General features: G+C 43.9%; 1 protein-coding gene across 1 annotated transcript in view; it reads left to right on the top strand.

Moving 5' to 3' along the window:
* LOC123757792 (metabotropic glutamate receptor 6-like) overlaps positions 1 to 27,911 on the top strand; it is a 636,685-nt gene that overhangs the window by 330,603 nt on the left and 278,171 nt on the right. Inside the window, exon 3 of the mRNA XM_069338962.1 lies at positions 26,330 to 26,500. Coding sequence (XP_069195063.1) covers positions 26,330 to 26,500 — 171 coding nt within the window. The remainder of the gene's footprint in view (positions 1 to 26,329; positions 26,501 to 27,911) is intronic.

Here is a 27,911-nt window from a genome sequence, read left to right as displayed (position 1 = left end):
AGAGAGGAGATATGATAGAGACATAAAATACTAAGGGGAATTGACAAAGTGGAAATAGATGAAATGTTCACACGTAATAATAACAGAACGAGGAGACATGGGTGGAAACTGGAAACTCAGATGAGTCACAGAGATGTTAGGAAGTTTTCTTTTAGCGTGAGAGTAGTGGAAAAATGGAATGCACTTGGGTAACAGGTGGTAGAAGCATGCTCTATTCATAATATTAAAATTAGGTATGATAGGGAAAGGGGACAGGAGTCATTGCTGTAAACAACCGATGGCTGGAAAGGCGGGACCCAAGAGTCAATGCTCGATCCTGCAAGCACAAATAGGTAAGTACAAATAGGTGAGTACACACACACACACACACACACACACACACACACACACACACACACACACACATACCGTATACCTCACACATTCATACCTCACATACATCAACACAATGAAATGAGTACTCTCTCTCTCTCTCTCTCTCTCTCTCTCTCTCTCTCTCTCTCTCTCTCTCTCTCTCTCTCTCTCTCTCTCTCTCTCTCTCTCTCTCTCTCTCTCTCTCTCGGGTCTTGGAAGATGTGGAAGGATAGTTTCACAAGCCACTGGTAAGCAGGACCCAGGTCCCGGCCTCATGAACTGGGTCGTCAGCCCGCGGTAATAACATTAACTGGCACAATTTAGGTCGTTTAGATTTAATAGACAATATAGGAAGCTTGGGAGGGCTACCTGACCTCTGCTTGTCTCTTATGCCTAACCTCATCAGTCAACGCAAGAAGCATCAACGTTATGTTGCAAACACCAACCAAACTGCAATCAACAAACCACAATTCTCACACTGCTTGCAACTGTCAAAAAGGCTACACCGGGCCTATTTACCCGGCCACATGCATCCTAGGTGTAAACAAATGAATCACCGCAACCTCAAATCAAACAAAGCAGATCTTAAACTGTAAACCACATACTAAAAAGTTATTAATAACAATATTACGGGACGGATACCTAAAATGTAGGCCTAAGCAAGGGGATTCCTAAGAGGAAGGCCTAGATGCATGTGTGTGTCTGTAGGAGGTAGGCCTAGGTAACGCAGTCCCTAAGAGATAGGCCTTTTCATCACGGTCCCAAAGACGTAGACCTAAGCATAGGAGATAATAAGTATTAGGACTTGACACAAGTACACCAGAGAGGAAGGTCTAGGCTCCCAAGTTCGTAAGATGTAAAACTAGGCAATGAATAATATAATTAAAAAGAAGAGGAACAAAATAAGATGTTAAATAGGGTAAAATCCTTGAAGCTTCTGCCTCTTGCCCTCTCATTCTCCCCCTCACGATCCTTCTGTCTCTTGCCCTTTCTTTCCCTCCCTCACCATCCTTCTGTGACTCTTGCCCTCTCCTTCCCTCCCTCACCATCCCTCTCTGACTCTTGCACTCTCCTAACTTTCCTCAACCATCTACACTTTCTCCCTCTCACTCATTCAACCATATTGAAAATAAGGGAGAGGGAGAGCGTTGGAGGCGGGTAGTGAGTGTTGGAGGCTGGTAGTGAGTGTTGGAGGCGGGTAGTGAGTGTTGGAGGCGGGTAGTGAGTGTTGGAGGCGGGTAGTGAGTGTTGGAGGCGGGTAGTGAGTGTTGGAGGCGGGTAGTGAGTGTTGGAGGCGGGTAGTGAGTGTTGGAGGCGAGTAGTGAGTGCTGGAAGCGAGTAGTGAGTGTTGGAGGCGGGTAGTGAGTGGTGGAGGCGGGTAGTGAATGTTGGAGGCGAGTAGTGAGTGTTGGAGGCGAGTAGTGAGTGTTGGAGGCGGGTAGTGAGTGTTGGAGGCGAGTAGTGAGTGTTGGAGGCGGGTAGTGAGTGTTGGAGGCGGGTAGTGAGTGTTGGAGGCGGGTAGTGAGTGGTGGAGGCGGGTAGTGAGTGTTGGAGGCGAGTAGTAAGTGTTGGAGGCGGGTAGTGAGTGGTGGAGGCGGGTATTGAGAGTGTTGGAGGTGGGTAGTGAGTGTTGGAGGCGGGTAGTGAGTGGTGGAGGCGGGTATTGAGAGTGTTGGAGGCGGGTAGTGAGTGTTGGAGGCGGGTAGTGAGTGGTAGAGGCGGGTATTGAGAGTGTTGGAGGCGGGTATTGAGAGTGTTGGAGGCGGATAGTGAGTGTTGGAGGCGGGTAGTGAGTGTTGGAGGCGGGTAGTGAGTGTTGGGGCGGGTGTACCCTCAATACACCTGGTATAAATAAACAAACACTCACTTAGAGTTAGCAACCCATAACAGACCTTATCACTCCCTCCATGTCCCTCTGCACCCGTCTGCTCGCTTATCTTCTTCCTCACCCCCAGGTCACCGCCCCCATTTCTTCCCCCCCCCCCCACGCAACCACCGTCCCCTTAATCATCTCACCCGTGCCCGCCCACTCCCTTAGCCTCTCCCTCACCCCCAACTCCCCCGTGCCCTTTCCTCCCCCACTCCCTCACCGTCTACTTCACCCCAGCCCCCCACGCCCTTATTTTCCCCACCTCCACCCAAGCCTGATCCATCCGCATTTTGTGATCTACATCTATAACTCTATAATACTCGGTTATTATCTGCCCCATGACACAAAGTCTCATGAAACAACGTTTCTTATACAAACAGCTATTACCATACATCTTACCGGATTTTGTCAATACTGGAGTGAACATACGCAACGCAACATCTCTCTACTCTTTGCATATTCACTCCATATTTGTGTGTTCTCTCCATGTTCTTAAAATATTCTCCCTAATGTCCATTCCGTAACGAAGTTCTCTCCACGTTCTGCAAATGTTCACAGCAACACGAGCGGTACATGAACAAGGAGTATTCTCTGTACAACTTGATACACATTATTCATGTTCTTAGCATGTTCTCTGTAAGTTCATTTCATATTTTTCGCCTGCTTCTGCGTGTTCATCATTTCTCTTTCATGTTCTCTGTATAATTTTCATAGCTTTACATATTCTCTGTTTTCTTTGCATGCTCCATGAGACCTAAACAGTAATTATCATGTATCATCATATTTTCTCATGATTAAAGTGTAAATACACAACACCTCCATCCTTTCTGTGTTCTCACATGTTCTCCGGATATCTCGTTACAATTTCCTACAAGTTTCCTCCGTTCTTTTACATATTTTCACATGTTTTCTGAATAAAGTCCTTATATCAGGTAGGTGAGGATATGCAAGTTGGGTTAGGTAAGTTACATTAGGTTAGGTTAGCTCAGGTAAATCAGGTTAGGTAGGATAATGAATTGTTGATCAGAGAATAGCTTAAGATAAAGTGGATAAGAATTTTAAACAGAATAATTAATACAGAAATTCAAGTTTGTTACGAAACGTTTAACTAGTTACTTGAAGAGCCGTGTTTTGTGAGAGATTTCTTATTATCAGAGATGTGAAACATAGTAAAATGCTGTTAACATGTTGGTCTTAGTACCTAAGTATAAGTTAATATAAAGTTTTGTCATAGATATAATATAAAGTTACGAAAAGTTATTGAATAAACAAGTTACATTACAAGGTATGTCTTTGGTAAACGTTTGCCTTCCTAATAATAATATATAAAACGTTTGCCTTCCTAATAATAATATATAAAACGTTTGCCTTCCTAATAATAATATATAAAACGTTTGCTTCCTAATAATAATATATATGATAGAAAACCTATTGAATAATGCGAGTTATGTAAATAAGAAACGATAGATATATTACGAAAAGTTGTAAATGTTTAGTTTGTAATAATACTTGAAGTTGATTGTGACTATATTATTCCATGTCTTACTAAGTTTAACACAAACTATAGTTTATATATGTTACAGAAATGAAGCTCTTGAATACTTATATATTAAATGAAGATTAATGTTTGTTACAGTGAGAGTTTATTTAATACACGAAGAAGTTCTAAAAATGTATTCCTTTAATATAAGGACACGTTAAAGAGGACGAATGTTAATTAAATTATCTTGTAAAGTATTATTTCTGTCTTAAAGAGATTCTTTAATATGCGAAGATGTCTTAGAGTGTATCTTGATGTCTCGAAGAGCATCTTTGATGACTAAGAGAGTATTCCTGATGTCTTTGAGATTAGCTTTGATGTCTCTGAGTGTATTCTTAATGCCTGAGTGATGTCTGATAACTGAGTCATCAGTCATCAGTGATGACTGATGGCTGAGTCACCAGAAAAAATGTGTATAAAATAGAGTAAAATAAATCTTCCAAACAATTTGATAACTTGCCAATGGATAGCTATAATTCCCAATTTACCTACAATTAAAATATGTAAAATATTTAACATTTTACGAAATAGAAACATCTGACTAATAAAGGATGTTAATTAATTATTTACATGTTAATTAATCAATGATGAACATTGATGACTGAGAATAACTTTGATGTCTCTGAGAATAACTTTGATTCTGAGAATAACTTTGATTCTGAGAATAATTTTGATTCTGAGAATAATTTTGATTCTGAGAATAACTTTGATGACTTGAATAGTATTTGTAATGTCTCTGAGATTATCTCTGTCTCTGAGAATAAATTTGATGTATCTGAGAATAACTTTGATGTCTTTGAGAATAACTTTGATGTCTCTGAGAACAACTAAGATGGCATGAATAGTATTCTTAATATCTTTGAGTATGACTGGAGCATAAGGATGACTTGAGAGTATCATTTGCTTGTCCATTTTAAAGAATGAAGAACAATTTTATTTATATTACTTCTAAGCTGCATCACTTATGAACCCATCCCTGCTCTTGTGTGGCAGTGCACAGTAGAAAGATGTTTTCACATATCCATACATTAAAACACTGATTGTAACCATGATATATATGTGCTTCAGCCTACAGTTTAGACCTATTGTCTTGTGTATGACCCTCTGTCCTGCGTGACAGTGAATACCAGCATTATCCTCACTTTAATAAGAATTAATTGAAATCCTCAGATTAGGCAAAATTGTAATTAATTTTGTCAATAAAGATGTTAACAATAATAAATCATTTGAGGGGTAAAGATGTTTCGGACTGTAGCTTTAGTCTAGAAATTTTATGAATTACCTTTTGACTATTTTTCTTTCTCAACGACAAATAATGTTAGTTAAGAAAGTGTTGAAAGATTCCTTTGGCTATTTTTCACGCGAACGAAGTTATTTTAGTTAAGAAATGATTCAAAAAAGTTATGATTGACTAGTTTTAGTTGAGTGAAGAGTGGTTTTAGTTAAAACATGTTAAGAAAAGAGTGTTGTTAGTAAATTTGTTACTGCATAAAGACGTAGTTTTGTTTAAGAACAGAGTTTGTAAGAAATATTAAGTTGATAAAGAATACATTGACATAGCTGATTGCCAATAAACTTCAGTAAATGACTAAATAAATATTTTGTAATAAATAACTTGTAAATAAATTTGTAAACACCTAAATAAAGACTTTGTAATAAATAATTTGCAAATACCTAAATAGTTTGTAAATAACTAAATGAATTGTATTAAAAAATTTTAGTGAACAATAATGCAGTTGATAATACATAACAATTAACTATTTACTGAATGGCAAAAACAATTGTTCATTTGATTTTAAAGATAGCAGACAACATGTAAGACTATGAAAATATCAGAGAACATGTGGGGAACATGAAATGAACTTGCAGAGAACATGAAAACATCGAAAGAATACACAGAGTATATGAAGAATGAACAACGAACTTATGAAGAACAAGCTAAGAACATTCTGAGAACGTGAATAATATGAAAAGAACACACAGAACATGTGAAAAACCATGAATGGAAATTGTAGAGAACATGAATAACAGGTAACAACTTTGTTCAGAGAACATGTGAGAATATGTAAAAGGACGGAGATGTTGTGTAGTTAACTTTAATCATGACAAAATATGATAAGATACATGGTAATAGCTGTTTAGGTTTCATGGAGCATGCAAAGAAAACAGAATATGTAAGGTTATGAAAATGATACAGAGAACATGAAAGAGAAGCGATGAACACGGAGAAGCAGGCGAAAAATATGAAATGAACTTGCAGAGAACATGCTAAGAACATGAATAATGTGTATAAAGTTGTACAGAGAATATGCTGTGAACATTTGAAGAACGTAGAGAGAACACACAGTTACGGAATGAAAATTTGGGAGAATATTTTAAGAACATGGAAGGAACACACAAATATGGAGTGAATATGCAAAGAGTAGAGAGATGTTGCGTAGCGTATGTACACTCCAGTATTGACAAAATCCGGTAAGATGTATGGTAATAGCTGTTTGTATAAGAAACGTTGTTCCATTTGTGCCACGGGGCAGATAATAACCGAGTATTAAAGAGTTATAGATGTAGAAAACAAATTGGGGAGGGATGAGGTCTGGGTGGAGGTGGGGAAGATAAGGGCACGGGGGAGTTGGGGGTGAGGGAGGGGCCAGGGGAGTGGGCGGGCACGGATGAGATGATTTAGGGGACGGTAGTTGTATGGGGGGGGGGGTGAGGGAAGAAATGGGGGCGGGGAGCTGGGGTTGAGGAAGGCGGGGGGAAGATATGGGGGCAGGGAACTGGGAGGTGAGGGAGAAGATATGCGAGCTGACTGATGCAGAGGAACATGGAGGGAGGGAGGGAGGGAGGGAGGGAGGGAGGGAGGGAGGGAGAGGTAAGGTCTGTTATGGGTTGCTAACTATAACTGAGTGTTTGTTTGTTTGTTTAAACAGGTGTATTGAGATTGAGGGTAAACTTATGACTCATGTTAACTGTGATAATACCAAGGGCAGGAGCTGGTCTGTTGCTGTCGTTCAAGAATACTATGTTTTGCTTAACATTAAACTAAGGCGGAGGACAAGAGTTGGCGCTTGATAACTATCTTATTTGTTCTTAATAGGTCTGAAATATCTATATTTTAGTTTTTAAAGAAATTTAACTGCTAACAGAGAAAATACAGGAGTGAACTAAGGTGGAGAACAGGAGCAAGAGTTTGGTAACTGCTTAGATCACAGTTACTACGTCCGAAATGCAACGGTTTTAAATCTCAGGGAAATTGATCAGTTATAAACGAAGTTGTAGGAGTAAGCTAGGGACAGAGACATGAGCAGGAACTCGGTAATTAACTTTGTTTAGTTTACTAAGTCTGAAATATGACTTTTTTAAAATGGGCGTAAATTGGACTACTAGTTGCGCTCTGATATTAACTTTTCTCTTGAACAGGAACAGAGCGAATATTTTCTACTTTAAAATTCTTTAACTAATAATGAACTTTTTAAAAATATCTGCTTAAGACCGTAGAGTTTATTTTTTTCCGTAGGAACTGGAGAATTGCAGCCAAATTAGCGTGTACAAAGATGAAGTTGAATTAGATCTAGGTATCTCCCATCTCTGGTGTCAAAACTATATTGTTCCAAACACTCAGGTCTGATATGAGAGAAATTACTGACTCTCAACGACCTGAAAGCACCAGTATAAAAAGTTATTTGTTCAGATCTGAAACCTATGTTTATGGGCAGCTCAAAACGTCGACCAGATTGCACGACACAGTGGTTGAAAGGATCAAATTGAGTTACCGTTACCTGTGGCAGGTGGCTACAGGTGATGGATACTTTATTCACTCTGGTGTTCTGAAGGATTGTCACGTCTGGGTGTGGTGTGGTGTGGTAATGACTTTTAAATGCTGTCTAGGGAAATAGAGACTTTAATTTGAGCCAAGGGGAAATCAAGGAGTAGGGGAAACAGCCAAGTACAAAAGACAAAATTTATATGTATGACACACTATATGGCATAAATTTTACTCCTTACAACTTAAGCTCAATCTGAAGGTAACAACCTGGTTAATAAAACTCCAAAACGGGCTCTGAATGCCCTATGGCTCTCAGTCCCAAACCTGGAACTGTGCACACAGCCACCACACTTGTCAACCGGTGACACACATATATTTACCACTAGAAACCTGGACTCTTTCATAAAACAGCTCGCTAGACTGTCTGAGTACTCTACCCTATCTAGCAAACCCTGTTAGGATAAACTATGGCTTATCTGAGTTTTTTACATTTTGCCCCGAGGGTCGAGTTTATTGGGCAGCGTCACTCATCCTGTGAGTGGACACACCGCCATAGTGACAGTATTGGGCAGCGTCACTCATCCTGTGAGTGGACACACCGCCATAGTGACAGTATTGGGCAGCGTCACTCATCCTGTGAGTGGACACACCGCCATAGTGACAGTATTGGGCAGCGTCACTCATCCTGTGAGTGGACACACCGCCATAGTGACAGTATTGGGCAGCGTCACTCATCCTGTGAGTGGACACACCGCCATAGTGACAGTATTGGGCAGCGTCACTCATCCTGTGAGTGGACACACCGCCATAGTGACAGTATTGGGCAGCGCCACTCATCCTGTGATTGGGCACACCGCCATAGTGACAGTATTGGGCAGCGTCACTCATCCTGTGAGTGGACACACCGCCATAGCAGCATGTACAACACTCCACAATAGCAAGAAAACCCGCTGGGTTGTTCATCCTGTCACTTGTACCCAGACACAGCTGGGACTTGCTTGTCTCAAGTGATCAGCTTATTAAACAAAAAGATTAACATTCGTCAACCCTAAAAATGTTACGTTATCTTGTGGGTGCAAAATGGGGAAATCTTTTAAGAACAGAATCAGTATATTACAAATAGTGATTTCCTAACTCAAACAATGTGGGGTTTTATTCTACACATATTTCTAATGACTCTTAGATGCCACCACTCTCTCAGATAGTGGTCAAGGTGGTGTCCATCACTCTCACCACAGATTCTGCAACTCCTCTGCTCAACTGTTGTTTGCATTCCGAACATTTGGATATTTGTATCCAAGACGAATTCTTGCTGTTACCGATTCTCTCCTGCGGCCCCCTCCTCTTCGTCCATAATGATTGGGATTGCCAGCTGCAACCACATTGTTCCAGCGTACAGATTCACTGATTTGTTCCTCTATCCTCCTTGCCTCAGTAACCTTGTCTTGGTGATGTTGCCTGATGACACCTCTAATTTGAAGCGGAGTCTTGGGTATGAGAGTTCCCAATGTTGTCTCCTTCAGCGCCTTTAGCAGCCAGCACATCTGCCCGTTCATTTCTACATATTCCAACATGGTAGGGGATCCACAGAAATTTGACGATTCTTCCCTGGTTGGTTAGTACCCTCACCGATGTTGATCTCAGCGACAATAGCAAGGTTTTCTGCCCGATTTTTAGTAAGGCTTTGTAGTGCTGCTTTAAAATCAATGCAGATCACTGTGCCGTTAGTGCCTCGTTCAAGAAATCTTAACGTCATAACAATAGTGGTTAGCCCTGCTTGTGTTGAAGAAGCATAGTTCTCAATACGGGCTTTTCCTTCATTTCAGCATTGTAAGGCATTATGCCTAATTAAAGTGTATGCTGCACCAGCCCTGCCATTGATAAGATTAGATGACTCATCAGTGTAGATTTGATTGTACGGCCGGAGAAAAACCCTCAGTAAACAAGGTCTGGTCGACAACTTTTGTCCTCCTGTCAGGTCAAGATGGCGTCCACCACTCTTGCGTCATCAACCTTTAAAACTCTATTCTTTACATTTCCAATCAAACCTTTTTGACTTTATTTGCCATATTCTCCATGCATGCTTTTTGATTGAGTCCATTTTTCCCTCACATAGCGAGATCTCTATTGCTATTCTAGGAGACTTTATTCCAGAACAATCTCCAGTTGAGAAGGCACTACTTTGCTTGGCGGAGTATTACTGATGACTCACGGCCTCCCAGATATCAGCTGCAGATTTATTTCAAGAAAACATTCTCCAATGTGTCCACCAATAATTTATAATAGGAACTAACCTCCACAGGAGGAAAGGTTCGTAACAAGGATATCCTCATAATACACCCAGAGTCTGCCAGTGAAGGCTACTGAACATATGTCCCTGTATGACTAAATATCCTGTGGGATGGGGACTTTTAATACCACTGCTGCCTTATTCATTCTTGTGTTGATGATATCCTCATAATGCACCCGGAGTCTGCCAGCGCAGACTACTGATCACATGCCTCTATGACTAACCATCCTGTATGATGGTTAGCCTGTTACCCAGGAGTAAATAGGTACCTGGGAGTTAGTCAACTGTCACGGGTTGCTTCCTGGGGATGGAGGCCTCATCGAGGACCGGGCCGCGGGGACACTAAGCCTCGAAATCATCTCAAGATAACCTCAAGATATCATGGGGATTTTTAGCATCACATAGCTAGCTTTTTGACTCACGGTACTCCCTTTCATATAGTTCAGGTAGCTGCACACATGCAGATGTACCTAAATGTGTTAATAAAAACAAAAAACAACATAAACAAATCTTTTGTTTTTGGTCCGGTCTGGACATCTGGTTCGCAGCTGTAACTAAGAATCTGAAAAAATCCTGTCTTAAACAGGTGGCAATGTAGCCCGCAATATTTCCAGGATATGCCCTCTACCCTTTCATGGCTGGCAACTTAGCTTGGAGCGGGACTCACACCTAAGTTCACTCAGAAAAAGAGTGGCAACTTAGCTCGGAGTTTTGCCAAAAGCAAATTCCCACTATTAATGAGAGTGTTGGAGGAGGGTAGTGAGAGTGTTGGAGGCGGGTAGTGAGAGTGTTGGAGGAGGGTAGTGAGAGTGTTGGAGGCGGGTAGTGAGAGTGTTGGAGGAGGGTAGTGAGAGTGATGGAGGAGGGTAGTGAGAGTGTTGGAGGCGGGTAGTGAGAGTGTTGGAGGCGGGTAGTGAGAGTGTTGGAGGCGGGTAGTGAGAGTGTTGGAGGCGGGTAGTGAGAGTGTTGGAGGCGGGTAGTGAGAGTGTTGGAGGCGGGTAGTGAGAGTGTTGGAGGCGGGTAGTGAGAGTGTTGGAGGCGGGTAGTGAGAGTGTTGGAGGCGGGTAGTGAGAGTGTTGGAGGCGGGTAGTGAGAGTGTTGGAGGCGGGTAGTGAGAGTGTTGGAGGAGGGTAGTGAGAGTGTTGGAGGCGGGTAGTGAGAGTGTTGGAGGCGGGTAGTGAGAGTGTTGGAGGCGGGTAGTGAGAGTGTTGGAGGCGGGTAGTGAGAGTGTTGGAGGCGGGTAGTGAGAGTGTTGGAGGCGGGTAGTGAGAGTGTTGGAGGCGGGTAGTGAGAGTGTTGGAGGCGGGTAGTGAGAGTGTTGGAGGCGGGTAGTGAGAGTGTTGGAGGCGTGAGGTGAGAGTGTTGGAGGCGGCCTCAAGGGAGGAGGCCAGGATATATAGGAGGTCCCTCAGCAACAGGTGGTCGTCCAGTGGAGTCAATTGCGATGAAATATTGCAAGGAGAGACGAGGTACGCACACGTGTACACCTCTCTCGCCTTCACGCACACACACACGTGCAATCTCCTCACGCACACACACTCACATGCTATCTCCCCCCCCCCCCACACACACAGGCGCCGGTGGCTGTGTGGATAGCATGCTGGGCACTTAATCCTGTGGCCAAGGTTCGATTCCAGGCGCCGGCGTGAAACAGAAATGGGCCGAGTTTCTTTCACCCTGATGCTTCTGTTACCTAGCAGTAAATAGGTACCTGGGAGTTAGACAGCTGCTACGGATTGCTTCCTGGTGGTGTGTGTGGGTGTGAAAATAAAATAGTAGTTAGTAACAGTTGATTGACAGTTAAGAGGCGGGCCGAAAGAGCAGAGCTCATTCCATGCAAGCACAACTAGGTGAATACACAGGGGCTGGTTGCTGAGTGGACAGCGCTCTAGACTCGTGGACCTAGGGACCGGGATTCGATCCCCACAGCTGACGGAAACATATGGGCAGAGTTTCCATCACCTTGATGCTCCCGATACCTCGTAGTAAACAGCAATCTAAGAGTTAGACAGCTGCTACGGGCTGCTTCCTCTGTGTAATTACCTAAGTGTAGTTAAAGTTGCGAACTACGCTCGTGGTGTCCCGTCTACCCAGCACGTTCGTATTCACCTAGTTGTGCTTGCGGGGGTTGAGCTCTGGCTCTTTGGTCCCGCCTCTCAACTGTCAATCAACTGGTGTACAGATTCCTGAGCCTACTGGGCTCTATCATATCAACATTTAAAACTGTGTATGGAGTCAGCCTCCACCTCATCACTGCCTAATGCATTCCATCTGTTAACTACTCTGACACTGAAAAAGTTCTTTCTAACGTCCCTGTGGCTCATGTGGGTACTCATTTTCCACCTGTGTCCCCTTGTTCGCGTACCACCAGTGTTGAATAGTTTATCCCTGTCTGCCCTGTCAATTCCACCGAGGATTTTGTAGGTAGTAATAATGTCTCCCCTTACTCCTCTGTCTTCCAATGTCGTAAGGTGCATTTCCCGCAACCTCTCCCCGTAAGTCATGCCTCTTAGTTCTGGGACTAGTCTAGTGGCATACCTCTGAACTATTTCCAGCTTCGTCTTGTGCTTGGCAAGGTACGGGCTCCATGCTGAGGCCGCATACTCCAGGATTGGTCTTACATATGTGGTATACAAGATTCTGAATTATTCCTTACACAGGTTCCTGAATGCTGTTCTGATGTTAGCCAGCCTCGCATATTCCGCAGACGTTATTCTTTTTATGTGGGCTTCAGGAGACAGGTTTGGTGTGATATCAATTCCTAGATCTTTCTCTCCGTCCGTTTCATTAAGTACTTCATCTCCTATTCTGCATCCTGTGTCTGGCCTCCTGTTTCCACTGCCGAGTTTCATTACTTTGCATTTACTCGGGTTGAACTTTAGCAGCCACTTGTTGGACCAATCATTCAGTTTGTCTAGGTCATCTTGTAACCTCCTACTATCATCCTCTGTTTCAATCCTCCTCATAATTTTTGCATCATCATCAAACATCGAGAGAAACGAGTCTATACTCTTTGTGAGATCATTTACTTATATTAGAAACCGTATAGGTACAAGAACTGACCCCTGAGGGACTCTACTTGTGACGTCTCGCCAATCTGAGACCTCACCCCTCATAGTGACTCGGTGTCTTCTGTTGCTTAGGTATTCCCTTATCCAGTGGAGTATCTTCCCTCTCACTGCTGCCTGCATCTCCAGCTTTTTCACTAGCCACTTGTGTGGTACTGTATCAAAGGTTTTCTGGCAATCCAAAAATACGCAGTCCGCCCACCCCTCACTTTCTTGCCTGGTCGTAGAATTGAATTAACCCTGTGAGGCAGGACTTGCCAACTCTAAACCCATATTGATGCTGTGTTATAAAGATCTTTCGCTCCAGATGTTCTACCAGCTTTCTTCGCACAATCTTCTCCGTCAGCTTGCATGGTATGCAGGTTAGGGACACTGGCCTGTAGTTCAGTGCCTCCTGTCTATCCCCTTTCTTGTATATCAGGACTACATTGGCTGCTTTCCAAATTTCTGGCCGTTCCCCTGTTGCCAGTGATTTGTTACACTATGGAGAGTGGGAGGCACAGTTCTTCTGCTCCTTCCTTTAGTATCCAAGGGGAGATTCCATCCGGGCCTATAGCCTATGTCACATCCAACTCTAGTAAACACTTCCTTACTTCCTCACTGGTAATCTCAAACTCTTCTAATGGTTCCTGGTTAACAATTCCCTCTCTTATCTCTGGAATATCTTTTGCTATGTGTGTACTCACCTATTTGTGCCTGCGGGGGTTGAGCTCTGAGTCTTTGGTGTGTGTGTGTGTGTGTGTGTGTGTGTGTGTGTGTGTGTGTGTACTCACCTATTTTTACTCATCCATTTGTGCTTGTAGGGGTTGAACTCTGGCTCTTTGGTCCCGCCTCTCAACTGCTGTTCAGGGTCCTGAGCCTACTGGGCTCTATCATATCTACATTGAAACTGTGTATGGAGTCAGCCTCCACCATATCACTTCCTAATGCATTCCATTTGTCAACCACTGTGACTCTAAATAAGATCTTTCTAATATATCTCTAGCTCATTTGGGAACTCAATTTCAACCCGTGTCCCCTAGTGCGTGTGCCCCTGGGGTTAAATAGCATGTCCTTATCTACCCTATCAATACCTATGAGAATCATGTATGTGGTGATCATGTCCCCCCTAACTCTTCTGTCTTCTAGCGACGTGAGGCTTAACTCCCGTAGTCTCTCCTCGTAGCTCATACTTCTCAGCTCGGGTACTAGTCTGGTGGCAAACCTTTGAACCTTCTCTAGTATAGTTTTATGCTTGACTGTATATGAACTCCATACTGGAGCTGCATAATCCAAGATCGGTCTGTCATATGTGTTATTCAAAGTTCTGAATGATTCCTTACATAAGTTTCTAAATGCCGTTCTTATGCTGGCCAACCTGGCATATGCCGCTGATGATATCCTCTTGATATGGGCTTCAGGGGACAGGTCTGGCGTGATATCAACCCCCAAGTCTCTCTCTCTCTCTCTCTCTCTCTCTTTGACTCCGGAAGAATTTCATCTCCCAAATGATACCTTGTACCTGGTCCCCTGCTTCCTACACCTATCTTCATTACATTACATTTGCTTGGGTTAAGCTCCAACAACCACTTGTTCGATCATTCCTGCAGTTTATCTAAGTTTTCTTGAAGCCTCAAGCAGTCCTCTTCTGTCTTATCCTTCTCATAATTTTGGCGTCGTCAACAAACATTGAGATGAATGAGTCTATACCCTCCGGGAGATCATTTACGTATATCAGAAACAGGATAGGACCGAGTACAGAGCCCTGTGGGACTCCACCGGTGACTTCACGCCAATCTGAGGTCTCGCCCCTCACTGTAACTCTCTGCTTCCTATTGCTTAGGTATTCCCTTATCCACCGAAGCACCTTACCAGTTACTCCTGCCTGTCTCTCCAGCTTATGCACCAGCCTCTTATGGGGTACTGTGTCAAAGGCTTTCCGACAGTCCAAGAAAATGCAGTCCGACCAGCCTTCTCTTTCTTGCTTAATCTTTGTCACCTGGTTGTAGAACTCTATTAAGCCTGTAAGGCAAGATTTACCCTCCCTGAACCCATGTTGATGGATTGTCACGAAGTCCCTTCTCTCCAGATGTGTTACTAGGCTGTTTCTCACAATCTTCTCCATCACCTTGCATGGTATACAAGTTAAGAACACTGGCCTGTAGTTCAGTGCCTCTTGTCTGTCACCCTTTTTGTATATTGGGACTACATTAGCCATCTTCCATATTTCTGGTAGGTCTCCTGCCTCCAGTGACCTACTATACACTATGTAGAGTGACAAGCATAGTGTGTCTGCACACTCTTTCAATACCCATGGTGAAATCCCGTCTGAACCAACAGCCTTTCGCACATCCAGATCCATCAGGTGTCTCTTGACCTCATGTCTTGTAATTTCGAACCCTTCCAAGGGTTTACTGCCTGGTTTACTGCCACCTCTCCTAGCGCAGTGACCTCACCTTGTTTTATTGCGAAGACCTCTTGGAACCTCTTGTTCAGGTGTTGTGTGTGTATTCACCTAGATGTATTTACCTAGTTGTGCTTACGGGGGTTGAGCTCTGCTCTTTCGGCCCGCCTCTCAACTGTCAATCAGCTGTTACTATTTTTTTTAATACCACACCACACACCCCCAGGAAGCAGCCCGTGACAGCTGACTAACTCCCAGGTACCTATTTACTGCTAGGTAACAGGTGCATTTGGGTGAAACTCTGTCCATTGTTTCTCGCTGGCACCCGGGATCGAACCCGGGACCGCAGGATCACGGTCCAGCATGCTGTCCGCTCAGCCACCTGTCCCACCGGTGTGTGTGTGTGAGCAGAGCTCAACCCCCGAAAGCACAACTAGGTGAATACACAAACGCACATGCAATCACTTTCCCCCCCCTCCCCCCCCCCCCCCCCCACACACACACATACGAACTTGAACAAACATATTCAATGACGTGGACATTTAGTAGACACACAGGCGTATACTCCCGAGAGTATCTTAATGTACAACACGGTAATATCCAGTTTCACTGTAGAGTGTAAAATTACTAATTCTTTGTCTCTTGTTGACGTTGAAGTAATTAACCTGCATGTTTTTAACACTAAATTTTACAGAAAACCAACTTTCACAAGTTTAGGTTTCAATTTTAATTTGTTCCGGATATTTGCACCAAAAAATGCAATTAATAATCTGTTGAACAGAGTTTTTTTATTATTCTCAAATTGTTCCTACTTTGATCATGAAATTAGTGTTCTGGATTTTTTTGCAAATAATGGTAATTTTGGTCATATGATATATACTTATAAAATGAATTCCTTAAATAAGAAGTTTCGCCCTTCTTGTCAGATTTCAACAGTAGAAAGGGATATTAAGTACATCAAATTACCATCCTAAGGCACCATTAGTTTTTCTATGAGAAGTCCATTGAGGAAGCTTTTACGTCATTGCTATCTTTAAGTAGACTTAAGGGTTATTGTTGTGAATACGAAATCATAGGATGCTATTATAAATTTAAGGATAGAGTGCCTATCCCCTGTGCTCTAATATCGTATAAATGTACAAAGTTTGAGCAGTAATGCTGGAAAAGTTTAAAGTTCCATTCGCAACTTTAAGAATAAGATGCTTGAGCAGAGGAAGGGGGGGAGGGGAGAGTTATTGGGTCTGGCTTAAGTACCACTGCTTAAGCCAGCATTCTCAGAGATTAGAAATCACTGCAGCGAGTTGAATCATTCTTTGCATGATTGTAATTTTAAAGTCCTGGACACATGATAGCCAGGTGGGTTTGAGAATAATGGAATCTTTACATATCAGGAAGATGCGGCCTCTGCATAATAGTAATAGAGCTGCTTAATATGTTAGAAAATGTTTAGTGAAAAAATGTTAGATTAGGTTAGAAACGTTGAAATTAGGAAAAGTTGAAGTTAGGAAAAGTTAGGTTTGCTTAATAATGTGCAGCAATGAGCTAGTTTCAGACCCCAGTAACCTCAGGGTGAGATGTGAAAGCAGCAGTTGGACCACCGCCTTACAAACCCAATATCTAAAATGGATGAAATGTAATATTTTTTTTCCTCTCCAAAAATAGTCCTGCTTTTTACTATTGATAAAGTGCTTAAGAAAGATGTACCAAAAACCAAAGTAAAACATTATAGGCCTACCACAGTACACAACTGCATGATCAATTATGACAACGGCTGGGACTAATATCGCATGTCTATACTGCCCAGAATGCTCACTGCCCAATGTGTTTAGTTCCACCTATTTACACCTTTGAAAAAATATTTGACAAATAGATGGAATGTAATTACCAGAAGAAAGCGCTAAGCCATTACGAATATGCTTATGCAGACGCAATGGCTTGGTGCTTTCTTCTCATAATTCCCTTCCACCTATTGATCAAATATTTCCTCCAAGATGCACCCAACCACTTGGTGTGGTCGGTAGAGTGTCGGCCGCGCTCATACTCTGGCTGTGGGTTTTTTCAGGATCACAGCTCTTGGGCTCTGCCTTTCATCTGTCGGATCTTTGATGCAGCTATTCCCAGTATTCGTACAATTCGTTTTATTCATTAGAAGATTAACATTACTCAGCCTTCACTCTCACAAGTGTTAAATAATTTAGGTTAACATCTTTCACTTTCTCACTGAGTATCTGACATGCTGTCATCAGGTCTCATCTGGGTCACCTCTTTTACAGTAATGTATTATTAGTTTCTATTCAGTGTGGTAAATACCTTGGATTGTTCAAGAATAGCCTCTCCATCTCTCTCCGTTTCCATCTCTCGTCCTCTTTACCTCTCTATCTTTCCCTCCCTATTTCTCTCTCTATCCTCTCTCTCCCCCTTTGTCTCCATTTATTTTATTACACAGTCTCCTGCTTGATGGGATTCTGGAAGTTTTTCTACTCCCCAAGCCCGGGCTGAGGCCGGGAGCTTAACTTGTGAGAGTTTGGTCCACCAGGCTGTTGCTTGCAGCGGCGCGCAGGCCCACATGTCCACCACAGCCCGGTTGGTCCGGCACTCCTTGAAGAAAACTATCTAGTTCTCTTTTGAAGATGTCCACGGTTGTTCTGGCAATATTTCTTATGCTCGCTGGGAGGACGTTGAACAACCGCGGACCTCTGATGTTTATACAGTGTTCTCTGATTGTGCCTTTGGCACCCCTGCTCCTCAATGGTTCTATTCTGCATATTACTCCATATTGTTCACTCCAGTAAGTTGATATTTTACTGTGTAGATTAGACCTGGCCCTCCAGTATTGTCCATGTGTATATTATTTGATATCTCTCTCGTCTTCTTTCTTGCGAGTACATTTGGAGAGCTTTGAGACGATCCCAATAATTTAGGTGCTTCATCGCGTCTGTCAATGCCGTATGTGTTCTCTGTACTCCCTCTATTTCAGCAATCTCTCCTGCTCTGAAGGGGGAAGTGAGTACTGAGCAGTACTCAAGACGGGACAACACAAGTGATTTGAAGAGTACAACCATTGTGATGGGATCCCTGGATTTAAAAGTTCTCGTAATCCATTCTATCATTTTTCTGGCTGACGCAATATTTGCTTGGTTATGCTCCCTAAACATTAGATCGTCAGACATCATTATTCCCAAATCCTTTACATGTTGTTTTCCTACTATGGGCAAATTTGATTGTGTTTTGTACCCTGTATTATGTTTAAGGTCCTCATTTTTACCGTACCAGAGTACCTAGAATTTATCACTTTTAAACATCATGTTATTTTCTGCTGCCCAGTCGAAAACTTTAATAATATCTGCTTGTAGTTTTCCATGTCTTCAGCAGAGGAATTTTCATGCTGATTTTTGGGTCATCTGCAAAGGATGATACGAAACTGTGCCTTATATTTGAGTCCATATCTGATATGAGAATAAGGAAAACAGTGGTGCAAGGACTGTACCCTGAGGTACAGAGCTTTTAACAGCGCTTGGACTTGATTTTATATGGTTGAATGTTATTCTTTGTAATCTGTTCGACAGAAAACAGAGTATCCAGCTTCCTACTTTACCACTTATTCCCATTGACTTCATTTTGTGTGCTATCACTCCATGGTCACATTTGTCGAAAGCCTTTGCGAAGTCCGTGTATACCACAGCTGCATTCTGTTTTTCTTCTAATGACTCAGTGATTTTGCCGTAGTGATCAACTAGCTGTGAGAGGCACGATCTTCCCGCTCGAAATCCATGTTGGCCTGGATTCTGGAGGTCATTGGCCTCCATGAAACTAGTGACCTGCTCACTCTCTCAAATAATTTTATTATTTGGGACGTTAGTGCAACTGGTTTATAATTCTTTGTCAATGCTTTGCTCCCTCCCTTGTATAGAGGGGGCTATGTCTGCTGCTTTAAGCGCATCTGGGATCTCCCGCGTGTCCAAGCTCTTCCTCCACACTATACTGAGTGCCTGTGCTACAGGCACTTTGCATTTCTTTATAAATATTGAATTCCATGAGTCTGGACCCGGGGCTGAGTGCATGGGCATTTTGTCAATTTCTCTTTCAAAATCTAATACGCTCGTGTTGATATCAGTTATCTTTACAGGGCTGTGGATATCATGCATAAAGAAATTGTCCGAATCTTCCACTTTCATGCTGTTTATTGGAGTGCTAAACATGTCCTCATACTGTTTTTTTAGGATTTCACACATTTTTTTGTCATCCTCCGTGTATGAACCTTCACTTGTACGAATAGGTCCAATACTGGCAGTGGTTTTTGCTTTTGATTTCGTATATGTGAAGAAATATTTTGTTTTTTTTCTTTATTTCTTGAATTGCTTTCTGTTCTAGTTGCCTTTCTTCAATCTGATATGAATGTTTCAATTTCTGTTCGATTTCTTCAATCTCCCTGTTTAAATTATTCCTTCTTTGTATGGAGAGTCGTGTCTGCTTAAACATTTCCGTTAATTTTTTCCTTCTTTTTTAATGTCGTCTGCGGTATCTTTCTACACTGGACCTCTTTCTGACTTTCCTCAAAGGAACATGTTTGACAGACTTCATATGCTTCAGAAGTCACTTTTTCTATTCCTTGTGTAGGACTTTTATTACTTACAAACATTCAATGAGAAAATGTTCTAAGTTCCCTGTTTATTTTCTCCCAGTCTATTCATTTATTATTAAAATTGAATTTATTGAATAACCCTTCTCGCTTGTTGTTTGTCTTGAGCCTACTACCGTTATTAATGTTAGTTTGCACTTCAATGAGCTTGTGGTCCGAGTACGTAGTGTCTGAGACAGTAATGTCTCTGATTAGCTCATCATAGTTCGTGAATATTAGGTCCAGCGTGTTTTCGTTTTTAGTTGGTTCTGTAATCTGCTGACTAACCGAGAATTTGTCACAGACTCTCAGTAGTTCTCTGACCCGTGGGTGATTATTTTCAGGTTGATTTCCTGCTATTATATTATTGTTTACTATTCTCCATTTTTAGCTGGGTAGATTGAAGTCTTCAAAGAAGATAATATCTGGTACTGATATTACCTGACTCCTGTTAGACTGAGAACGTTCCCTTCCCATAGCTCATGGTAAGCCTTACCCTACTAGTTTTATACACAGGAGGGTGTGGGATTTTTTTCTACGCCTACATCTCTTAGGAGGTGGACCTCAAGCATAAAGAACTGCACACTGTAGATATTTCTACTCTAAGCAAGACCAAAAAAAAAAAAGGAAAAGCGGGAGCAAACCGCTAGGCTTCCACCACAAGGGTGAAAACCTGTCCACTTAGGTCGCTGGTTCCTCCTAGTTAAACAGGACGTTAAAACCAATAAATGGTAACCGACGGGTTCTCATAATCAAATATTTATATTTGATGTGGCGCTATGAATTGGAATTCGAATTCCCAAGAACAGCCGTCATTAAAAAGAAAGATCACATTGCAACAATCGTATAAAGCAGAACATGGGTGGAAAAGAATGGTTGAAGGGTTGACATCAAAGACCGTTTTCTATAACAAAACAATTTATTATTTACAAGAGACTAAACTACTACAACATCGAGTTTACGTTACGTTAATGTCCATCAAGAGGCAGTATAACAACAGCTAAATAGCAACGACTCCGGTCCATTGCTGTGCGGCTGCATACTGAACTAACCTGAACACAGGTGTGCCCACTGACGACGCAATATTGCAAACAAAAAAATCACAAGCCTAGTTTACACCACAGTGAGTGATTTGTTACGTTATTGTCTATCCAGCGGCACTTGCAACACAGCTGTTCAACAGCCCCTCGAGAACTGACAGCAGTGTCCATCTTGCTGACACTTCGGGCTGACTAAATGAACTAACTGAACAATGATGCCCACTGATGACACAAGCTTACAATCAATATTGTCACGGCTTCACGGTGAACAAATACTATAATCACTCGGCCGAGCGGACAGCACGCTGGACTTGTGATCCTGTGGTCCTGGGTTCGATCCCAGGCGCCGGCGAGAAACAATGGGCAGAGTTTCTTTCACCCTATGCCCCTGTTACCTAGCAGTAAAATAGGTACCTGGGTGTTAGTCAGCTATCACGGGCTGCTTCCTGGGGGTGGAGGCCTGGTCGAGGACCGGGCCACGGGGACACTAAAGCACCGAAATCATCTCAAGATAACCTCAAGATAACAATCTTACGGGTCCTCCAACCCTACAGCCGAGATACCTACGTAACTAGGCGGGTAGTCCAACAGTGACTCCCCCTATCACAACCTAATGTGAACACTCTTAGCAACTCCCTGCAAGAAGTTGCACTGTAAACAGTAAACAAAGCCAGGCAAGGTGGGATTCTGAGACACTACTCCAATAATCCCCAAGTTACTCTACTTTCGTCACCTGACGATAAACAAAAGAAATTGCCTAAATCAATTACAAAATTGATTATGTGATTAATTACGCTAATTGACTGATCACAGCAGTCAGCAACAAAGTACTTCTACGTTAATCACAAACACTCGTCTCCCTTAGACAACAACATGATGGTACTCTACGTTAATCACAAACACTCGTCTCCCTTAGACAACAACATGATGGTACTCTACGTTAATCACAAACACTCGTCTCCCTTAGACAACAACATGATGGTATTCTACGTTAATCACCAACACTTGTCTCCCTTAGACAACAACATGATGGTACTCTACGTTAATCACAAACACTTGTCTCCCTTAGACAACAACATGATGGTACTCTACGTTAATCATCAACACTTGTCTCTCTTAACACAAGTCCTCTTGTTAACAATATCTCAAAGTCTCTTAAATTACATCACACTTGACTCCTTCTCAAGTATTCAGTGAGTAATTCCTAATTAATGTCAAACGACAACTAATTAAATCCCAATCGAGTTACATTACCTAAGCCTACCACTATCTTGGTAGCTTCCCAACAGTCTATGTCAAAATTTACTTTACTGAGTGTTAATTACCCTAATTAACCCCGAGCAATTAATTGTCACCAGGACCGATAATTAATCATACATAAATACGTCTCACTCCGCACTGCCTAAGCAGGTCCCATCAAACACTGTGAATTCTCGGACGAGGAGTTAATTACTCCAATAATTAACAAGAGTGCATCTTAATCCACTGTCATCAGACAGGATATGATTAATATAACGAGTTATGCTAGCCCCATGACCTCGCTTTAACGAGTCATCAAGACCTCTGACGTTAATTACTCCACTAATTAACATGAGCCACTAATTGCTATACCCCAGTAATGTAATTAGTCTCGAGGAAATTACGTTAACACAAATACTGACAGACTCTGACGGTTCCTCCCCACTATGTGAGTTCATGATGAGAATGCTAATTACATAATTAGCTAGAGTGGTCAATTAGTTGTCACACGGACAATTAATTGCACCGGAAACGTATCTCAACAAGCTCAACACTGTTTCACTTAACAGCTCTCACTCACTCAAGTAATGTGCAACCCTTATAAAGATAATTCCCCTTAATTAACTCACTGATTCCTTAAGTCCTCAACACAACTTAAAGAACACAAAGTAACCCCAGGTTATATAGGTCACACTTACAGTGGCATAACAACATAATTGCACAGCCCACATACGGCTGCAGTTTCTGCAACACGATAATTACTGTACCCACAACAGTAATGACACACGGTTTGGCAATACAAAAAGTATACCTACATTACTGCCCCCTATAATCTTGCAACAGTTGCAAGGTACTACTGTGCGCTATCACTACTCCAGCAAACAATTTACGTTAATATCAGACACCGTCGCTACGCTGACAGCTGGCACTAATTCTCATAATTAGGCAAATTAACCAATCAATTGCTTGCTCTCATTAAGTACTGTGAATTCCCCTGAATAATAAAAGGGACCTCCTTACATCATCAACACAGCTCCTAGGTGCAGTGATATAACGTATACCTGTTAACAACAGTGCTGCCCAAACCTACAACATAATGATGCCGTCAGCATACCCCACATGCTAATGACATCATTAGGCAATCAGTCAGCAAGCACATTTACTGACTCACCACACAACACTGTATATATATACATGCAAATGAAACATATGGAAATGGACATTTGAACATAATTCAAATAGCTTACCCATCATGCATCACAAGCACATACAATTATCCATAATTATACAGACCTCAGGGTGTCCACTGACAACCCTACTACACTGGCCTGCCTACCTCTGCAATGATAATTAACATGCGGCAACATGGCATTAATCTCTACACTGACCGGTTTACATACACGAGTCAGTCTACACACAAAATATATCTATATACATCTACATGTGTGGTTCTGTGTATAACATACACCTTCAGGTACATCACAGTCAGTCACTTGGACGTCAGTACAGACAGCTGTCTCTCAGCTGCTTCCCTCACCTGGCAGGCGCTATGGGACAACACAGCTGTTACCGGAATTAACAACAGTCCTGAGACACTGTAACAATTTTAATGTTTACTCACGATTTCCACTCTCATTACATTCATATGCCCGGTCACTACCTCACTTGCTGAAGAACACCTGGCTCCCTCCCACGTGCTTCGACTAGGTGTGGCCCTAGGGTGTCCAGGGCATGTGGCCAAGCGTGGCCCAAGGGGGGTGGCCAAGCCATGTGTCCACCGCGTGGCCGTAAGGGGTGGCCACGGAATAGCGCGGGGCTGTCACAGCGCCCCACCCAGGATCAGGTGGCGCGCGGTGTGGCCCACAGGTGTGGGCCACACAGCCCACAGATGGCCGGGGTGTGGCCATCACGTGGCCCCACGCTGGTGGGCCACGGAGCGGTGCGGCGCGCACATGGCGGACACGTCAAGGTGGAATTTCAAAGTCCAACAAGGTCCTGTAATCTCACCACAATTACACTGGGAGGCCCTGCCCTATTCCACCAATTGTCCGGGAACATAGACAGGATAACTGATAACATCACATGTGAGCAAAACATCTGATACACCACGAGGCTTGCCAAGTGCCTCATAGGTGAACACTGTCTCTAGTGTTATTACACAGTTCCTTCCATACTCCTTGGCCCCAATTCACGCATATTGGGTCCCCGACACAATGGCAGGAATAGCGTGCGCGATGAGTAATAAGGAGGACACAGCGATTAATGGTGGTGTAGGTGGCAGACGCCACCCCCACCCGGGGATACCTTGTCCTCTGCTCGCCGCCCAGCTTAGACTGAAGATTTTTGGCGGGCATAGGGCAACTCAAAACGCCCGTCTCCCCCCCCCCCACCTTGTCTTGATCAATCAGCACGAAGCCGGCATAGCATATCGTGCCACTACGAATCACCGCCTTTCGCGCCTAAAACTCACCACGAGGCCGAGGTGACTAGACGAATCACAGACGCCCGTGCCATGAGGCGTCCCGTGACGTCATAAGGAGGGGGAGGCCTAGGAGTGTGACGTCATACCTTACATGGTGGGAGAGGCGACGTTCACACCTCTGGCCCCCCCCCCCCCACCCACCTCTAAAACCGTTGGCTAGCGAGTACCCTCTTGTACCACTCACTCTCTCTCCAATCCCATTTCACAGAAAACAGGAAACTGTAACTCTCTCTACAGAGCAGTCACAGACCTCTGGCTAGTCTTAAACGATGGTCCTTAGCATAAGCTTTCATCCAACACCACACAATTAAGTGCATGTAGTTCGAAAACTTCTTGTCTAGAGTCCTATAGCGACTCTAGCCTAATCTAGAAAACTAGAAAAACTAGCTGAACTAGCTCAGCCCGTAAGCTGGTTGAGCTTTCCCTTCCCATAGCTCATGGTAAGCTTTACACTACTACATATTCCCTGGAACACGACACACCAGTCGTTTAAGAAATAGGTACACAATCACTGCTGGGGTGAACCGAGGCATACGTTTATGGATTGATGCCTAACCACTTCTCCCCGGCCAGGATACGAACCCAGATCAAATCGTCATACTGATTCCCATCTCCCCCTCACTGGTTACCATCTCACCCTCACTGGTGTCCATCTCACCCTCACTGGTCACCATCTCACCCTCACTGGTCACCATCTCACCCTCACTGGACACCATCTCACCGTCACAGGTCACCATCTCACCCTCACAGGTCACCATCTCACCCTCACTGGTCACCATCTCACCCTCACTGGACACCCTCTCACCCTCACTGGTCACCATCTCACCCTCACTGGTCACCATCTCACCCTCACAGGTCACCATCTCACCCTCACTGGTCACCATCTCACCCTCACTGGACACCATCTCACCCTCACTGGTCACCATCTCACCCTCACGGGTCACCATCTCGCCCTCACTGGTCACCATCTCGAGATGGTGACCATTGAGAGGCGATCGCCTCTCAATGGTCACCATCTCACCCTCACAGGTCACCATCTCACCCTCATGGTCACCATCTCACCCTCACTGGTCACCATCTCGCCCTCACTGGTCACCATCTCGCCCTCACTGGTCACCATCTCACCCTCACAGGTCACCATCTCACCCTCACAGGTCACCATCTCACCCTCACTGGTCACCATCTCACCCTCACTGGTCACCATCTCACCCTCACTGGACACCCTCTCACCCTCACAGGTCACCATCTCACCCTCACTGGTCACCATCTCACCCTCACTGGTCACCATCTCACCCTCACTGGACACCCTCTCACCCTCACTGGTCACCATCTCACCCTCACTGGACACCCTCTCACCCTCACTGGACACCCTCTCTCCCTCACTGGACACCCTCTCACCCTCACTGGTCACCATCTCACCCTCAATGGTCACCATCTCACCCTCACTGGTCACCATCTCACCCTCACTGGACACCCTCTCACCCTCACTGGTCACCATCTCACCCTCACTGGTCACCATCTCACCCTCACTGGTCACCATCTCACCCTCACTGGTCACCATCTCACCCTCACTGGACACCCTCTCACCCTCACTGGACACCCCCTCACCCTCACTGGTCACCATCTCACCCTCACTGGTCACCATTCTCACCCTCACTGGTCACCATTCTCACCCTCAGGTGAGCTTCTTCTCGACCTCCCCGGAGCTGAGCAACAAGCAGAGGTTCGAGTACTTCTCGCGGACCATCCCGTCCGACCACTACCAGGTCAAGGCCATGGTGGAGATCGTCAAGCTGCTGGGCTGGTCCTACATCTCCATCATCTACGAGGAGTCCAACTACGGCATCAAGGTAAGGTTCCTGGTCTTGTCTACTTTAAGTTAGAACCTATAGGCCTATTCGTTTGCTGTTGTGCAATGTGGTCTATTGTGTTGTCATTAAGATTAAACCTAAGACCTATTATGCCACTAACAATTCTTCCTGAGACACTGATTTCTGATTGGTTATGCCTCTAAAGTATAGAAAATGCCGATTGTTCCCCCTCCAACCTTGCTATGACCTCTGCCTAGGACGTCATAAGGAACCTGAGACGTCTTGAGGGTGACTGAAGGCTTGCGAGTCTTTATCTGTGACACATTCTTTCATAAGTCGCCAGCCTTCACGCTCCTTTAAGAGCGTGAAGGCTCTTCAAGAGCGTGATGCGTGCCAGGCAAAACTTGGCAGAAAACACTCAAGCAACATTATTATTTCTCAGAAAACTGTCTCCTCGACCAAGCAATGTGTAAACATTAAAATATATTTGATTCTTTACATCTTCACTCCATGATATTGGTTGTCGGCTGTAGGGCATTACGTGTAGGGTATTGGGTGTCGGCTGTAGGGTATTGGGTGTCGGCTGTAGGGTATCAGGTGTAGGGTATTGGGTGTCGGCTGTAGGGTATCAGGTGTAGGGTGTCGGCTGTAGGGTATCAGGTGTAGGGTATTGGGTGTCGGCTGTAGGGTATTGAGTGTCGGCTGTAGGGTATCAGGTGTAGGGTATTGGGTGTCGGCTGTAGGGTATTGGGTGTCGGCTGTAGGGTATCAGGTGTAGGGTATTGAGTGTCGGCTGTAGGGTATCAGGTGTAGGGTATTGGGTGTCGGCTGTAGGGTACAGCGTGTAGGATGTAGGCTGCACCCTGTACATATCTTCCTCTTATACTGGTTGATACTTGGTTGATGGGGTTCTGGGTGTTCTTCTACTCCCCAAGCCCGGCCCGAGGCCAGACTTGACTTGTGAGAGTTTGGTCCACCAGGCTGTTGCTTGGAGCGGCCCGCAGGCCCACATGCCCACCACAGCTCGGTTGGTCCGGCACTCCTTGAAGTAAACAATCTAGTTTCCTCTTGAAGATGTCCACGGCTGTTCCTGCAATATTTCTGATGCTCGCTGGTAGGACGTTGAACAACCGTGGACCTCTGATGTTCATACAGTGTTTTCTGATTGCGACTATGGCACCTCTGCTCTTCACTGGTTCTATTCTACATTTTCTTCCATATCGTTCACTCCAGTACGTTGTTATTTTACTGTGCAGATTTGGGACCTGACCCTCCAGTATTTTCCATGTGTATATTATTTGGTATCTCTCTAGTCTTCTTTCTAGTGAGTACATTTGGAGAGCTTTGAGACGATCCCAATAATTTAGGTGCTTTATCTCGTCTATGTGTGCCGTATATGTTCTCTGTATTCCCTCTATTTCAGCAATCTCTCCTGCTCTGAAGAGAGAAG

Source organism: Procambarus clarkii, chromosome 40 (genome assembly GCF_040958095.1).
Source record: "Procambarus clarkii isolate CNS0578487 chromosome 40, FALCON_Pclarkii_2.0, whole genome shotgun sequence".
NCBI lineage: Eukaryota > Metazoa > Arthropoda > Malacostraca > Decapoda > Cambaridae > Procambarus > Procambarus clarkii.
This window is presented reverse-complemented; position numbering and strand designations above follow the sequence as displayed.